Below are 16,058 nucleotides of genomic sequence, written 5' to 3' on the forward strand. Positions count from 1 at the left end.
TGAGGCCTGAGCAGCGGAAGGGGATCGATGATTTTTATCCACCAGAAGTGTGTTGTATATCTTCGTGGTGATAGAGACGTTAGCAACTTGAATATTATTTCTGAGGGACGGATGCGCAGGTGATTTTCAAGGTTTCTCCGTCACTCTTTGTCCAGGTGGGTTCAAACTCTCTCTGTGTGGGTATTATAAGAAATATCTGTAGACTTAAGAAAACTCACGCTAAAATCCAATTGCATGCAAAGTCCTGCAACAAATTGAAAAGCCAGGGGAATAGCAATATGCTTAGACACAAATTTTTGTTAGCCTGGACGCCCATTTCATTGCCAGAAAAGTACATAGCTCATTCATAAGCCACACCGTATATATACTGCCTTGTGGCAATCTCTAGGTCGATACATCGGAAAATAAGTCATCACACTCACCAAGTGGTTATGCAAAGTCCAGCCAAATGCAATCACGGAGCAAACTGTAAGAAACATGGGCACCCATATCACGCAAAGACGAGCCCTTTCAACTGGAAATGTGTCTAGATCATCGCTGATCAATGCGTTCGTGCCCATGCCCATCTTGACCCTGGTATTTCGCCACGCACGATCCAAAACCCTCCCGGAAATGAATGCAGATGCAACTCCGCCAAGACCGAAAGGAAGATAGATGAGCCCGGCTTCCCACTGATTTAAATGGTAGATTTCGACAAGCAGCGTAGCAAGGGATGCATTAATGCAGGTGTAGACAACGTACAAAAGGCCACATGCGAAAATAACGACCGCATTATCTTTGTGGCAGAGGATGGCAATTGATTTGAAGGGATTAGGAGCGCGGAATGATCTGGTCGTTATATCTGAATCCATTTCTGTCTCTTTCCAGTGGCATAGGATTGTCGGAATCGGGAGTCGAAGATAATGTGGCGGTGGAATCGAGCCATCGCCGACGACATGGCGAGCTGTCTCAGGGAGGAAGAGTGTCATAATTACTAGACAGCTCCCCGATGCGAGGCACAGAAACCAAAAAATCCAGGGCCAGCCTGCAGCGTAGGTTAATACTCCCCCTAGAATAGGGCCAATGCTTGGAGCAATTGTTATGCTAGGTTCAATGTCAATTAGTGTGCTCAAAGTCAAATATTTTCAAGCGATGGAAGCGTACGCAAACGAAACAAGAGCAGCAAATGATCCCCTTTCAGCGGGGGCTGCTAAATCCGTGACAACTCCATAGGCAATTGAGAAGGTGCCTAGTCAGGGGGAAAATAATTAGATTCAGTTTCGGAAGATGCATTTGTAATAAGACATTACCGGAAATGCACAATGCCTGCAGAACGCGAAGGCCCAGAAGCGCCTCATATGATCTGGTCAGTGCGATGGCGAAGTTGGCAGCGAAATATCCACTTAGTGTCAGTATGTACACTGGACGCCGGCCTAGAATGTCGGCCGTGTCTCCCACCAAAGCTGGTGCGACACTGGCAATTGCCATGTACGTTGTAATTGTCAGGTTGACTTTGTCTACTGACACACCCAGCGCCTTCGAGATCGCGGGTATTGCCGGGTAATAGATAAAGCTGCTCAGTGTCGAGAACCAGGCAGCATATGAAACCATGGCGACAATGCACCATTTCTCGACATTGGTGAATACTGAGTATCTCTGCGGTGGTTCCACTGATCTCACCCCGAGTGCTTCGTCTTCAGCGTGTTGGTTGGGCATTGTAGCGTTTTCACCTGGGCAGACTTGGAACCTTGGAACTTGAAACTTCCAAATTCTTTTGTGGCCGAACTTTTGCAATAAACTTGAATTGACAGTGGGCGTTCAACGTAGAAGGGACTCGGATTGGACGGAGTATCGTGAAGGGAGCCCTGGAGACTCAGTAAATTCGGAGAAGAGTGAGACTGGAGGTAGTAATCGTGAGATGCGGGGTTGCCAGCCCTGGAGTGGACGACCCGGACCTGCCACACCGGTCACGGTGTGACGGAGTTCTCTCAGCCGCATGCTTGCAGATATATAATGCCAGGGATTGGATGGATACTACTAGCACCTCTTCAAGTTCTGAACAGGGTTATGCCGGAGGCTGGGAATCTGGCAAATTATATGCCTCGATTTGGGTACCGCCTTGGGGTGTCCTAGTATCCCCAGGACTCACAGGATTCCCAATTATTTCGCTGATTCAAATGCTCAGCGGATGGAGATGGAGGTGCTGAGAGTAAGTTGGAAGATCTTCAAGTTTCATGCCATATATCCTTGTTTTTGGGAATATCTGGTACATACGACCGTAGGGTGTGGAGAACAGGGCTCCCCGTCCGCTCACCCGTACTTAAGCCGCACGTCAAATGCCAATGCATACCAATTGCTCCGTCTAACCCGGTGGAGAAAAACCCGGAGACCGCTTGATGGTCGCGCGACCTAGGGTGAGAAGATGGTAAGCGTCATTAATAAAGGGTGAGACCTTGCTGGTTGACCACCCGAGTCGCGCGATTGCTGTTCGTTTTATCCTTGCGGTGCGGACACGCGAGAACTACCGCTCCGCACGAATCGAAACGAATCGAACTTCTGCCAGATTCGATTCGAAGTTCGCGAACTTTTTGTACTAACAGCTTCTAACCCTCAAAGAACAGCAGAGAAAAAGATTGAGTGGGATAAAGAGGTAATCATCACTGATCTAATAGAGTTAGATAACCCTCAGCATACCGAGAAACAAGAGGATCTTAATAAAGATACCCTCGCACTATAGACCTCGAAATGGTCTGGATTAGGTTGCTATACTATTGCTATGCCTGGGTTAGCCACCGCCGCATCCTCCGCCGCATCCCTCCTCCTCCTCCGCCGCATCCGCCGCCGCCGCCGCCTCCTCCCTCCTCCTCCTCCTCCTCCTCCTCCTCCTCCTCCTCCTCCTCCTCCCTCCTCCTCCTCCTCCGCACCCTCCTCCTCCTCCTCCTCCGCACCCTCCTCCTCCACCGCACCCTTCTCCTCCACCAAACCCTCCTCCTCCCCCCTCCTCCTCCCCCAGAATACCCTGCGTAGCTACGCGTTGGCTTATAGGTATCCGCCCACGTCTGTAGGTACGCCCTCCCACCGTCCGCCGTATCTACAATGGGATGCACACAGGGCTGCACCTCTGACGGCACGATCGAGCACCACGACCCGTCATACCGGTCCTCCTGGTATTGCTGCTGCTGATCATCGTGGCTATCCCCGCCGTCGACATTGAACTGCCCGATCGCCTCTGTCGCTAAGGTCACCTCGGCCGTGAGCCGCTGCTCCAGGAGCCGCCTCGCATTCTGTGCCTCCTTCCATTCCTTCTTGTAGTGGAACTCCTGATCCCCCGCCACCTTATATTCGAGCCTGAGAGTCACCACCTCGTGCAGCTTGTGTATATACTCCTCCGCCAGCGATCGGCGTTTATCTTCCAGCTCCTGCAGCTGCTGCCTTTGCAACCGGCGGTAGTAACGCAGTTTGAGTAGCCGCAGTGCCGGCTTGACGGACTCTTTCGCTGTTTCTACGTCCGCTACCGCCGCGTTGAGCTCGCTCACCGCCGTTTGTGTTTTGTATAGGCTGACGTGCTTGGCTACGAGACGGTCACTTGCCTCGTCGAGCTCTTTCTTTATATATTGGTGGCTGTGGTCATACGCGGCCAGTTTGGTTCCTATGGCCTCCCGCTTCTGCTTACACGCAGCTTTACGTCGTTCGATCTCGGTATTCTTGGCCGTATTTTCCGGGTCAAAGTAGGACTCGCCGTATCGTATTGCCCAGAGGCCCGCCGTATCCTCCTCCCCGAGGAGCGCTTTGCCGTGTGGATGGTATCGACGTGGTTAACCCGTCGCCCCACGTGTGTCTCACAGTACTTGCCATACGCGACTGGTGAGAGCTGGTGAGTGTGCCAGAGGAGATCGATGTCGAGCGTCGGGACAAGGGTGGATTTACTCTCTTTCATGAGCTGCAGGAATTTAAGATAGCGGAAGGTATGGTCCGGAACCAGGCCTTGAATCGGAATCAGGCCTTGAACCTGGGTCAAGGCCAGAATCCGGTCCACAAGACCTTGCTTGCCAAACTGTCTTTGAGGACTGTCCCATAGGTCAAAAACGGGGAACCCGAACGCAACACGGGAGAATTCAAGCAGGGCTGCAGGCCTGGCTATAGGCTTGGTTTCTCTGTTAGTGAACGTCGTCTTACAACCTGGACAGATGAGCTTGGCTCGGTCAACCCGGTATTTGGACCATTCAGTCATTCGGATGACATATGTTCCCTTCTTCTTGCAGTGCTTCGAACCACACCTATAGCCGTGAATGTCTATAACATTCTCAGCAGTGATGTATGCGTGGTCTCCAGCAGGAGTGAATTCGACAGCCTGATAAGGGATATCGGGATACTCGTTCATCCATGCACGTTTACTTGCATGATCCGTATTGAATGCGCGCATTCTCGTAAGAGGAAATTCGATCTCTGCTTTCCAAAGAATCTGGAAATCTGACGCGATGGCGATCTCGAATTTGAATGGTGAGAGGAGATGGGCGTAAAATATGATGGCCACGTCCCTGCCAAAGGATGTTAGTACTACATACCCCCCATGCCCCAAAATAAGAGAACACAGAAATTTGGATTATCACACCATGGTGGGAGCGGCCACTCATCCTTAGGTGTTTTGACGCCATGAGACCCAATCCACCTTGCTAACATTTGAAGGTACCTCGAATACCGGACCTCAGCGCTCATTAGCAGGCATTGCACTCTCCATTTACCCTCTTGTTCCTGACCTGAAACGCCGGGAGGAGGGGGCGGGAATCTATGCGTGTACCTGCCGGGGCGCTCCGCATCCTCTAAAATGCGTTTGAACTTTCGCATGATTGCGAGATGGTCCTGGACGAGGTCAGACGGCGATAGTATCGCCTGAGCATCAGTCAGGTAAAATAAGAATAATGACGCACCCCAATTCGCTCTCTTGAGCCAAACTCAGGGTTGACCGGGAGCGTCACCGGTAAAGTCGCCATGTCTAAAGGTTGCACTGCACCTCTTTCAGCGGTTACGAGGGATAATATGAGGACCGTAGATCTAGGAGAATATTAAGGTGGGGTGACGAGGTATTAGTAGTATTATCTATACGAGTGCATGCGCCACACTGTCCCGGCTACTCCTCGTAAACACAGATGGAGTACTTCGTATAATCCCCATTAACCGTTCCCAAAATAGAACTTGAACCTAATACTCTGCACAGGGCTCTTTCTTCCGTAGCGCTCTTTTTATTATTCTCTTCAATATTCCCCTGAACCATAGCCAAACCCAACGAGCAGCAAATCAGATTGTACTCCGTCGCCTGACACTAGATGTCTCCCCGCGAGAGGTTGATCGCGAATGTTCGCGTCGACTTATAGCGCGCCTACCCTCTAGCTGGCATATCATAAGTCATAAACCGAGGGATAAAAAACGTATATAAACAGAGGATATCGCTTCAATCTAAGATGAGTTCGATCGCCTCAAAAGGTATGTCTACATAAAGCGGCAAAGGCACTAAACCCAACGAATCAAACAAAACGGGTAAACAAAAACATACAACAGATATTCCAGGATTTGCATGTGGTCACCCACCATACTACCCGACGGCCGCACTGACCCGTCTAGGTGATACGGATTGTGATATGCCTGGGTTACAAGCTACCAGAATACTTGGTCCCTTGGCATCCGCACACAGCCCTGTATGAGCCCCAAATTGTAGACCAAATAATTGGTCAGCTTGGTCATTTGGCGTGTCGCTTACACGGCTAGTAGTCAGGTGGGGCTCACCCGGGTGTGATATGGGCGAGAGCCGCATTCGCCCCGCGCGGGGGCAGAGACCCCTAAACCTGTAGGATCAACAGGGCAATCTGAGACATATCTAAGCCCATCAGGGTAGAAATATTCCAAAGCCAAGGCCACCATCCGAGCCTTCCCTTTACAACGCCGCGACATAAGAATAGAGTCGCGGTATTTTCTGGTAATGAGCCTTGTCTGCACCTGACCTCCTTAAGGCCTAGTTTTCTTCGGACTGGACTAGAAAACTCGCTGTAAGCCTATTGCTGCATGATTTATTTTATTCTCATTTCCTACCTCCTTCCCTCCCCCTCTCTGTGTATATCCGTGCCTCTCTCTCCCAACTTTTAGGGCTATATCTTTATTGCCTATCTGTCAATTTTGATTGAATCATCAATATAAAACGGATATTTCCGGTTTTTCATGTTATCGCAACCACATAAAATGGATACACATGAAATGGATAAACTGCCAATTCTTACTGGAACCATGTCATCAATTTCAGCGGCGTCAGAAAATTCCGAACACGTCAGCCGACCTATTGATCATGACAGAGAGAATGAATCCCAAGTCGCTCCTCGACCAACCAAAGACACGGTTTTTAAGCAACAAGGAACAAAACTTTCATGTGCCAAGGAGGCCTTCAAAAATTACGACTGAGAAGGTTCCTGAAACTGGGAAATCGGATGTGCCATTCTCAGTGTTATCTACCTTGCCCTCTTAATAGGCTTCCTGGGATACGTGGTTGGGAAACCCTATCTCAGCTGGCAATATTCTATATCTCCTAATGCAGTCATCTCTGTAATTGCGACCTTCGCTAAGTCAGCGATGCTTGTTTTAGTTTCGGTCTGTCTTGGCCAGTTGAAGTGGAAACAGGGCCGCAATCCAAATCCAACGCAGCTCTGTCATTTCCATCTTCTTGATCAAGCCAGCCGTGGTCCCTGGGGATCCCTGAAGATATTTTAGCACGTAAGATCATTTCTAGCATTGGCTGGAGCAGCATTAATAATCCTCGCTGTTGCGATTGATCCTTTTACACAGCAGATCTTAGCATTTCCATCACGACAAGTACAAGTGCTAAATAAGACTGCATATATCTATAAGGCGCAGGAGTTTCATACCAAATAGAATTAGAGCACATTTCAAATAGATCATACAATGCTGCGATCTTACGGTTGAGATTCGACCGTGTAGGTTTTGCGGACTCGGATGGACTCAACTTCAAGTCCTGCTGCGGTGAGCCATCCTTTACAATAGGTGTGCTGAAGCATTTCTCGCCAATTCTTGGGCTCAGGAGGAAGTTCATCTTGATAGACGTTGTGCTTCTTAGGGTGTGGCGCAGAGATACCGGTGGCAAAGGCAGCTAGCACTGCTTCTTCGTCGTCTGCATTGTCGTATGTGATGTAGCTGACAAACGATAGGTCAATTGGAGGTTTTCTTCTCCGACTTTCGCTCACAACATTCTTTTCCGAAACCTTCTGCGCGGGGCAGGGCACCGCTTTGCGTGTTTATTACTCTTATCCAATACCGAGCAATCCACTACCTGATACCCTACCACAAATACCCTCATCCCTCACTTCCCTGGGGGGGCGCTCTAGAGTAAGGGGGTGGAGCCTCATCCGCCGAGTGTCGCGGCAAGACTTCAGAGAGACCGCTAGTTGCATCGGCATCATAGACTGCTGCCGTACCAGCTGTCAGACCTCCCAATCGATACCTTCTGCGACCTCGAAAACCGACAGATGCTCTCGGCTGGAGAAAGTGACGGGAACCAGCAGAAAGCTACATATAGATCGCCAATCATAAAGGGGAGCAGGCCGTGGTTTCTTTGACGCTCTCTCAGCTGCGCCCTCAACACCCCAGTCTTCCGTTGATTTGAAAAGAGGCCCACTGAGCCCCCCCCCCCTGTCATCCATTCAATTTCCCCCTCTCCCTAAGATCCAAAATCCCCCAAGTCTCCGATCACACATTCTTTTTTTTCTTTTTTTGGTGTTCTTGAATCCATCTCTGTACAACAAGATGGGACCGGCAAAGGACGAACAAGTCATAATCCGGGATAACCCTCAACTACAATCCTACTACCACACACTCGAATCCAGAATTGGATATCGCCTCCTCCTGGGCGGAACACGTCATTTTGGATACTACGAACATGACACGTGGTGGCCATTTCCTCTGAGCGGCGCATTGCGCGCCATGGAGGATAAACTGGCAGCATCATTGAATCTTGGACGAGGCGCTTATATCCTTGATGCAGGATGTGGTGTTGGTCATGTCGCAATTCATTTACATACCAAGTATGGGTACAAGGTTCAAGGAATTGAAATTGTCGACCATCATATCCTTAAATCTCGTCGCAATATTGCCCGGCGAGGGCTCTCAGATGACCAGTTTGCTGTGCGCAAGATGGATTATCATCACTTGGACACATTTCCAGATGGGACTTTCGATGGTGTTTATACGATGGAAACATTTGTCCATGCCACAGACGCTGAGCTTGTTCTACGCAACTTTTTTCGCGTCCTACGTCCTGGCGGACGCCTTGCGTTGTTCGAATATGACCATGAGTTATACAACAATTCAGAGCAATCAACGTCTCTATCGATGGAGAGAATCAATGAATTTTGTGCAATGCCGACCAATAAGCGCTCACTTCCTGGCGTGTACAAACAAATGCTTGAAGATGCTGGCTTCACTGATGTTGTTGTCCGGGACTATTCTCCTAACGTTAAACCGATGGCGCGACTTTTTTACGTTCTTGCTTATATTCCGTTCTTGATCGTGACCTTCTTTGGTTTGGAACGCTTCTTCATCAACACAGTCGCAGGAGTGGAAATTTATCGAGGTCGTGCGCATTTGCGTTATGTTGCCATCTCAGCTTCAAAGCCAGGAAAGTCCGAGGGTTCGAAGAAGAGCCAATAGGTAACTGACCGTTGTTATATTTTCAGTGGCTATTTATGCTTTCAATTATTATGTATATCTCTTCAAGTTGTCAATCTATATAATTCCTTACACAACATGGCCATTCATCCTCTGCTTTGTCGAGACTGAAAACCCCCAAGATAAGATATTCGCACTGGTACAGACATCAGATGGTTGTTGTCGAAGGGAGGTAAAATCCTCCACGTAGATATAGATCCGGCATACAACATAGAGAGCACACATAACTGTGATAGGGATGAGAATTCGAAGTGATGTTCTAGCCTCTGGATCTTGAACTGGCAAGGTGCTATGCCATTTGTCGAGGAATTTTGTGACAAGGGGGATTGGTCCGAGGGACCCCATTTCTTGAAACAAGATGGAGGCTCTCTTTAACTGGACGCAGATATTTGCGAGAATGAGACAAATGTGATGGTAGCTTCTTGGTTTTTATCATTTTAATGACGTAGTATACTGCGCCATACAAAGAAAATGCAGCATGGTACACGCTGCATGTTCGCCAAAACACCTTTTCGGCGGTTGAAGGAAAATGAAAATTTCATCCTGCTATGAAGAGAAGACTGAATAGAATCACTACACATAAAGCAGGGATGCTCCAAGCAAAGGTCGGACATAACCACGTATCAGATGGAAATCAATCCCAAGGCCGTGAAGTAACTGGCCTAGAAAAGAGACGGATATGGAGTATATGACCCAAGTGCGTATAGTAGCTCTAATCCTCACGACTTATTCTGCTCAAATTAAACAATGGTATCAGGCTAGTCTCACACCTCATTGATATTGAATTCGATAACGAGGGAGATCAATTGCGCTTTCTATACGCACAAGAAGATAAGACAAGGGAGCCGATCGTAAAGGGAAGTATAAAGAACCTACTGTGACGGTATGCCCGAACGCTTCTCTGGTCCTTGGCTCCCACCCTTCCGGAAAGCGCTCCTCGGTAAGAAAGACACGCAGGTCATCGACATTACCACCAAATATAGAGTAAATGAGTTCGCGACCCCCCCGAGCCTAGTGAAGAAAAGACGAGTTGGTTAGATACAATCTTGCACTTGAAGCACCGGGGTGACCTACCAATAAACTCGTGCAGGAAGTTCCCTGTCATAGAGTATTGACCATTGCTGCGTTTGCATTCGGCACGACGTTTTCTAGAGAAAGCCGCAATGTCACCCAGCGAGAGAGATTTCCCGTTAGAAGAGTGGGCGAGGAACTTTTCGACGAGGTCAGGGTGCGGATAACCCTGATCAGGACAGAAGGCAATGTCAGGACGGGTAATTGAGGCGTCGTGTTGGATAACCTGAACGACCAGAAGATCATCAGCGTGAACAGATTTAAATGATTGAAATGAGGGTACGCATGTCTGTTGTTACTCACGTTCAAGGCATTCAGATCATGCAGGTCAATCCAGCCCCGTCCTTGGTCTAGCAGTTTGGCAGAAGCAGTGAGCTGGCCGGCAAGTGTTGGCGAAAAGTTAAATGCATGCTGGATTGAAGATGACAACTGCTTATAGGTGATATGTTTGCCATCACGGGGTAAGATATCTAGACGATACAGATGAGCAAAAGAGAGCCCCTGAAGCGATTCTGCTAGACGTACTATGGTTGGCAAGGGTGTTGAGTCTATCCAGAAAGCATGCGCGTTAGATATAGAACCACAGTACGAAGTATTTGCAGAAGGCAGACGTACCCGGGACACGGAGATCGGCTCTCTTTCCCCTGGGTCGGAGGGAGGAACTTCGGCCAGATTCCACCGTGGCCTGGATGGCCGGGAGGCACAACACTTCCAACGGGCCGACTAGGGCGAAAACGGTTTGCGATCTATGCAAGGTTCCGTCAGCCTGAGAACTTACTCAAAGTGGAAAAAAAGAGAAAAAAATACAAGAACATTTGAAAAGGATGACTGACGAGGTAGAACAGATCCCGAATTTCTAGCCAGATAGCAAATGAGACCCAAGGAGCAAGGCCGATGGATGCATTAATTAGCCGTGTGAAGATACCGACCACGGTAGTGAAGAAGTTTACCATGTCGGGCGAAAGACAACCAAAGCAGATGTTTTTTGTTATTAAAGGTTGACCTCAGGAGCAAAGGTCGAAAGAGGCAGCAATCCTCAACTTTTATATGGTACTAGTTGTGGTCGTAACTCGCTAAACAGATACATATCATGAACATGCAGAGTGGGAGTGGGAGCGGGGTGCAGAAGAGGCGAGGTGCATTTCAAAAATAGAGACATGCGATGAAGCGGAATTCAGCTTCAGCCGCACTTACTGGCGCTTCTACTGTATTACTTTCGGCAGAGCCAAAAACTTGAAGCCATACACTATACCCCCCACATTCGGTAAGATAGACAGAAAGTGCTAGTTTTCAGCCAGCCAAATGAAACGCTATTTAACTGCTTGTGGTGTCTATCTCGAAAGTCCGACTTGAGTGGTGTCTGGTTTGTGTCGTGATTCGAATCCAGACTGCTATTTGCAAAACGGGCTGCAAGTCCCGATCGGTTACCCTAACCGAAAATCGGAACAGACAACAAAGCGGCATCACATTGTCAAAACGCTGCTAAAGCTAAGCCCCATTTGGATTCTCCATGCTCAAGACTTAAATTCTGCCCAGAGCGTATTGGCTCGTCGGCGTCCCCGCGAACTATTCACAAGTGGGCCAAGCTCTGCCCGCATGGGTGTGAAGATGTGACAATAGAGGATTTTTAAGATCATGACAGCCTTCGAAGCTTGAAAAGAGTTGTCGCTCTGATATGGGTTAAACGCCTGAGAATCTCTTTCAAAAGTTTGATCTTCAAGTTCACTTTTGTTTCGTTTCAAGGTTATACCATTGGCAGTAACTGTAGTAGATCGAACCAGTACTAGTACTAGTATCGCACTTCCGAGTCCTGTTTAAAAAGTTTAGTATACTTGTCACTAATCATGGTAGCAGTGCCGTGACCTTGCAATTAGTATCTATAAACTTCTTTCTCAATTCCGGGTCTTATACCGCCCTCTTGACGTATCAAGCCACAATTTTTGGGAAAAAAAAAAGGCCAATTTCGATGACAACAAAGTGAGAAGAGGTCTGTCTGCCTCCATCTCAATCGGGAAAAGGTAGACAGTGAGTGAGTGACACAAAAAGACAAAAATATGCGACGAGCCGGGATCGAACCAGCGACCTCACGATTTGCTGTAACAGCTGATTGAAGTTGTTCTTCAGTCGTGCGCTCTCCCAACTGAGCTATCATCGCCGGTTGATGAATGCTGCCTTCAAGTATGGACACTTGAAGATTAATTTAACTTTTTTTTGAAGCCGAATGGTGGAGATTTGAGGCCGGGGCGAGAGTCCCAAGATTCGCTCGCCAACAGCTTATTATTGTAACAAAATTTTGAGGGCAGCGCTTCAGTTAAATTTTAAATTTAGTATATAGAATTTTTAAAGAATTTTTAGAATTTTATTGAGGCCAGAATCATAGATTTTGAGGATGGGGTAGCGGTTAGGGTTTGATATCACGTGGTCACGACTGGTGTGTGCCCTGGTCACCTGATATCAACCACGCCTCATCTTTCTACCTTTCAAGTTGCTTATTGCTAGAGGCTACGAATGAGAAGATAGAAATTACAAAGTCATGGTCGGATCAAAGATGAGATGAGAGCGCGAAGTTCTCTAAAGACAGTCAGCACGGGTGCTTTGATGCCTGAGGCCTCAGGGGCCTCGCGTTTCTTGGAGAACGAACAACCAACTACCAAGGCATGACATTTCATCCTGGGTGTCTAGAGCCTGCCAGCCTCTGTAATACTACTATTTACTATTGTTCGTCTCGATCCCTCGAACGAGTTGGTAGTAAGCGATTTTATACTACTAGTAGTAGGATCTACTGCCCAATATATATACTAACTACCTAGTACTTATCTAGGTCCTAGGTACTGGTAACTAGTAGTAGTAGTAGTAGTAGTAGTAGTATCCCCCGGCGAGGTCCCCATAACTCCGACACTGGCAGCTTCTAAGGTTCTTGGGAAAAATTCAACAATCCGCCCAAGTGGAGGGGATTCCTAGGTGTCAACTGCCAGTGCCAGTGCCCAGGTGGGCATCCACTGGCAGTTCAACAGGGCTTGACGAATAGTAGTACTGATGCCCGTGTTCTACCTAGGTAATGGATCTCGCACCTGTCGTTTCAATCCGGATTGCGTGCCCAGGTGGTCAAGAGCGATAGAAACCTTAGTTCGTTTCTTCTTCGCCATCTAGGAAGTCTCCTGCCATTCCAAGGTTGCCACCGGCAATTAAACCCAGCCTTGTACTGGAACTACGTACTACTAGGCACTACTACTGGTACGGCAAAGCGGACCAAAGAACACCAAAAAGCACCAAAAGCCAAGCAGAAACCTAATATAAAATCAATGGATCCATGGTCATATTCATACATTAACCTAGAAAAATTCACAGAAGCACCATCTCCACGCCCACCCATGAATACCTCAATAGCACCAGCAGTAGAACAGAGAAAAATAGAAAAAAAAAAGAAAAGAAAGGGGATACGGAATCCAGCCACTGTACTGTCTTCCACTTCCAGAAGGGGGGGTTTATTTAGGAACTTCCAAAATCGAATGAAGAAGATCATAACCGCCAACAACAACCTCCGGTGTCCAAATGGACGAGAATGCATATGATATATAAAGAAGCACCCTGAGAACAAGTACACCAAGTGGCCAAGCCTAGGGGTTCCGCCCCCAAAAGGTCATACGAACCAATCGTTGCACTTACTTTGGGCCTGGCCCTTTCTACCGGTGATTTGGGGAAGGTGAGAGAAGGTGCATTTCGTTGATACCAGCAAGTAGGATAAGGTGGCTCGAAGGCGAGAGAAGAAGCGATCGGTCGAGGGGAGCCGATATGCGGGGACTATTTGAATAGAAGGGGATTCGCGGGCATGTCTCGCTTGGTCGGGATTAGAGGATTTGAGAGGGAATGAATGGCGTTGGAGAACAGCTGTAAGGCACGGCTGATAATGTTTATGATATCTGTCGTGTTTCGCAGGTGGTAGATTGTGGAATAAAAGAGCAACACTGTAGGCTTAGGCGATTCGCCCGACGGGGATATCATGACGATGGAGGTCTTTTGACCATTCAGGTGCGACCTTGTCTCGCTCATAGAGGAAGCCACAATTGTGACAAAGTGTCTAGAAGGAAGAGAGGTTAAAGATATGGATATTACTGTGCTCGGTAGACAATGAATGACTTACCCGTGGGCCATCAGGGCCGTCTCGCACCGCCCACACTGCTGTGCCCCATACCATGCAGTTAAAGCATCTCCAGCTTTGCCGTTCCCTGTAACAGAAAAAAAGTCGTACGTTAGTGATAGTTAAGGTACGCATTCGAGAGTGACGTACCATTCGGAAAGTGTACCACCGCCGCCGCCATATCCAGCACCAGAGCTCGTTTCCGGGGTGCCTCGGCCACCTGGAGTGCTCCGGCCCAAAGGACTGAGGCTGCGGAATCGACGCTTCCGCTTATTTCGTTCACCCCTACCGAGAGGAGTCTCGCTGTCGACATCGAAGAATCCACCACTGCTCTGCCTGGATGCCTCTGGCGTACCGGTGGTAATGCCGGTGGTAGAGGAGAATCGTGCAGTCTCTCGGCGCAGGCGCCGGATTTGTCGTTCTCGGTCGCCTTCTCGTCTTTCGATTTCGTCTTTGGAGAGAGTCTCGACCTTGGGTTCCCATTCGTCGCCGAGGGTCTCGGGGTCATACCGCCAACCGGCCTCGACACCGTTCGCTGCTTGGTTATCGATCTCATTGCCGTAACCGTTGATTCCGCTCACGAGGCCGCCACTTTCGCAGACCTCCTTCTTGAGCTTCAGGACTGCCTCGTAAATACCGTGTGAAATGGCGCTGACCCATTCGCCGCCAAGGTGCAAGTCTGCACAAGTGATCTTGGCAAAGTCATCCGCCATACCAGGTGGGTGCAATAGTGACCACTCAAACTTGTCGGTATAAAGCTTATTTTGTAAGTTGATGTTGAGGTTGATCAGGCAACGATACGCATCATCTGGGTTTAGTAGGCTGTCGTTGACTAGTGCTTCCTTCGTCGCTGTTACTGATGCTCCGTTGGGCCGGCTGTCAGGCGTGGCAACATTCGTGGTAGCAGCAGGGGTCATAGAGGTGTCTCGAGAGAATTCTGTTTGTGGGGGCATGCTTTGCTCATGGGGTGGTTGGGTGCTCGAGAAAAGAGGATGCAATGCCACACCAGCATATTCTTCCAGTTGCTGGCGAATCTGGTTGCTGATAGTCATTGTGGTCGCTTGCGGATTCGGTAGATCGAGGTCGCGAACGAATCCGACAGCGAACTCTTCTGGTGTCGCAAGTGCTTCATGGAGGTTCCAAAGGAAGGTATCCTTGATTCGGAAAGGAGGCAGGGGCTCTGGACGGCGGTATGCAGGAAGGTTGAGGAGGCCGTTGAGGCTGTTATCAGCGCCGCGTGGGATAGGGAAGGGTTCGAGAGGGGTGTGAGCGGGAACCTCGACATCAATTCGAATGGGAACGAGGGTGAGAGGGAGCTGAGCTTGGATTTGTAATTGATCCGCGCATCTGTAAGAAGAAGAAAGTTAGCTAGGAGACACAGGGACGAGGGAGTCGAGTTGCCTCTGTCGTGCCGAGCACAAGACTGCAACAAAAAAAACATACGCTGGTCGCAACATTCGTTTGATCATCCATTCGCGAAAGACTCCCTGCACTTCCACAGGCGCATGCGCTTCTTTGCCCAGTTTCTGGGTTGTTGGCAGGGCGCCGCCACCAGCACCAGGACCACCAGAGGATTCCTCACGTCGGAGACTTCTCAGCCCCGTGGGCCTTCGAAGGGCATCACTATCTTCATCAAAGTCCCCATCATCGTATCCGTCTTCGGCGTAATTGATCGCGGTCGTTCCGCGCTTGGTGGTTCGCGGCGTCGGGCCAGTCTGCACCGGGTAGACTGGGGTGAGCAACGCATTGCCATACTGGCGCACGCGTGGTGGGTATGAAGTGATATATCCACGAAGAGGGGACATGTTGGCGATTTATTTCGACTGATACATGCCCCTTCGCGGGGATTGCGATCGCGAAAGCTTCTGTTGATCGACGTTGACGGGGTTACGGGTGGAAGGGAGAAGGATGAGGGATTGTAGAGAAAGCTGTTGAAAAGGACAGCGAGCTCAAATCCCAGATAGTCACAAGCTCTTAAGCTGGAACGGGATTGAGGCGGATGGTTATGGTATTGAATTCACTGAGCTTGGAATCTGCGCCGTCGCGTTTTGCCCAATCGAGGCGGGCCCATTCCATGGTCACGTGTTTATGCCTGAGGCCACCATATGCTCCCTGTGAATGCTGTGAATATGTGAATACCGTGATA

General features: G+C 49.0%; 6 protein-coding genes across 6 annotated transcripts; 1 reads left to right on the forward strand and 5 right to left on the reverse strand.

Moving 5' to 3' along the window:
* Positions 1 to 214: 214 nt before the first annotated feature.
* On the reverse strand, positions 215 to 1,695 carry N7481_000688 (chloramphenicol resistance protein; the record flags this gene model as incomplete). The annotated part of the gene is made up of 4 exons (XM_057259907.1): positions 215 to 244; positions 423 to 1,083; positions 1,144 to 1,228; positions 1,290 to 1,695. 4 exons carry the CDS (start codon positions 1,693 to 1,695, stop codon positions 215 to 217), a joined length of 1,182 nt encoding a protein of 393 aa, XP_057127739.1.
* Positions 1,696 to 3,018: 1,323 nt separating this feature from the next.
* N7481_000689 (uncharacterized protein) lies at positions 3,019 to 4,970 on the reverse strand (the record flags this gene model as incomplete). Its single annotated transcript, XM_057259908.1, has 5 exons — positions 3,019 to 3,070; positions 3,136 to 3,766; positions 3,823 to 4,517; positions 4,592 to 4,839; positions 4,908 to 4,970. 5 exons carry the CDS (start codon positions 4,968 to 4,970, stop codon positions 3,019 to 3,021), a joined length of 1,689 nt encoding a protein of 562 aa, XP_057127740.1.
* Positions 4,971 to 6,935: 1,965 nt separating this feature from the next.
* N7481_000690 (uncharacterized protein) lies at positions 6,936 to 7,385 on the reverse strand (the record flags this gene model as incomplete). Its single annotated transcript, XM_057259909.1, has 2 exons — positions 6,936 to 7,264; positions 7,331 to 7,385. The coding sequence occupies 2 exons, from the start codon at positions 7,383 to 7,385 to the stop codon at positions 6,936 to 6,938; spliced, it is 384 nt and encodes a 127-aa protein (XP_057127741.1).
* A 397-nt stretch (positions 7,386 to 7,782) lies between these two features.
* Positions 7,783 to 8,685, forward strand: N7481_000691 (SAM-dependent methyltransferase; the record flags this gene model as incomplete). The annotated part of the gene is made up of 1 exon (XM_057259910.1): positions 7,783 to 8,685. The coding sequence occupies one exon, from the start codon at positions 7,783 to 7,785 to the stop codon at positions 8,683 to 8,685; it is 903 nt and encodes a 300-aa protein (XP_057127742.1).
* Positions 8,686 to 9,670: 985 nt separating this feature from the next.
* N7481_000692 (uncharacterized protein) lies at positions 9,671 to 10,727 on the reverse strand (the record flags this gene model as incomplete). The annotated part of the gene is made up of 6 exons (XM_057259911.1): positions 9,671 to 9,714; positions 9,778 to 10,000; positions 10,078 to 10,244; positions 10,300 to 10,322; positions 10,390 to 10,520; positions 10,608 to 10,727. The coding sequence occupies 6 exons, from the start codon at positions 10,725 to 10,727 to the stop codon at positions 9,671 to 9,673; spliced, it is 708 nt and encodes a 235-aa protein (XP_057127743.1).
* Positions 10,728 to 13,747: 3,020 nt separating this feature from the next.
* On the reverse strand, positions 13,748 to 15,717 carry N7481_000693 (putative RSC complex subunit Sfh1; the record flags this gene model as incomplete). The annotated part of the gene is made up of 4 exons (XM_057259912.1): positions 13,748 to 13,852; positions 13,916 to 14,000; positions 14,063 to 15,259; positions 15,356 to 15,717. The coding sequence occupies 4 exons, from the start codon at positions 15,715 to 15,717 to the stop codon at positions 13,748 to 13,750; spliced, it is 1,749 nt and encodes a 582-aa protein (XP_057127744.1).
* Positions 15,718 to 16,058: the final 341 nt, after the last annotated feature.

This window comes from Penicillium waksmanii (genome assembly GCF_028829765.1).
Source record: "Penicillium waksmanii strain IBT 27052 chromosome Unknown utg000001l:1.0-4852451.0:1.0-4856178.0, whole genome shotgun sequence".
NCBI lineage: Eukaryota > Fungi > Ascomycota > Eurotiomycetes > Eurotiales > Aspergillaceae > Penicillium > Penicillium waksmanii.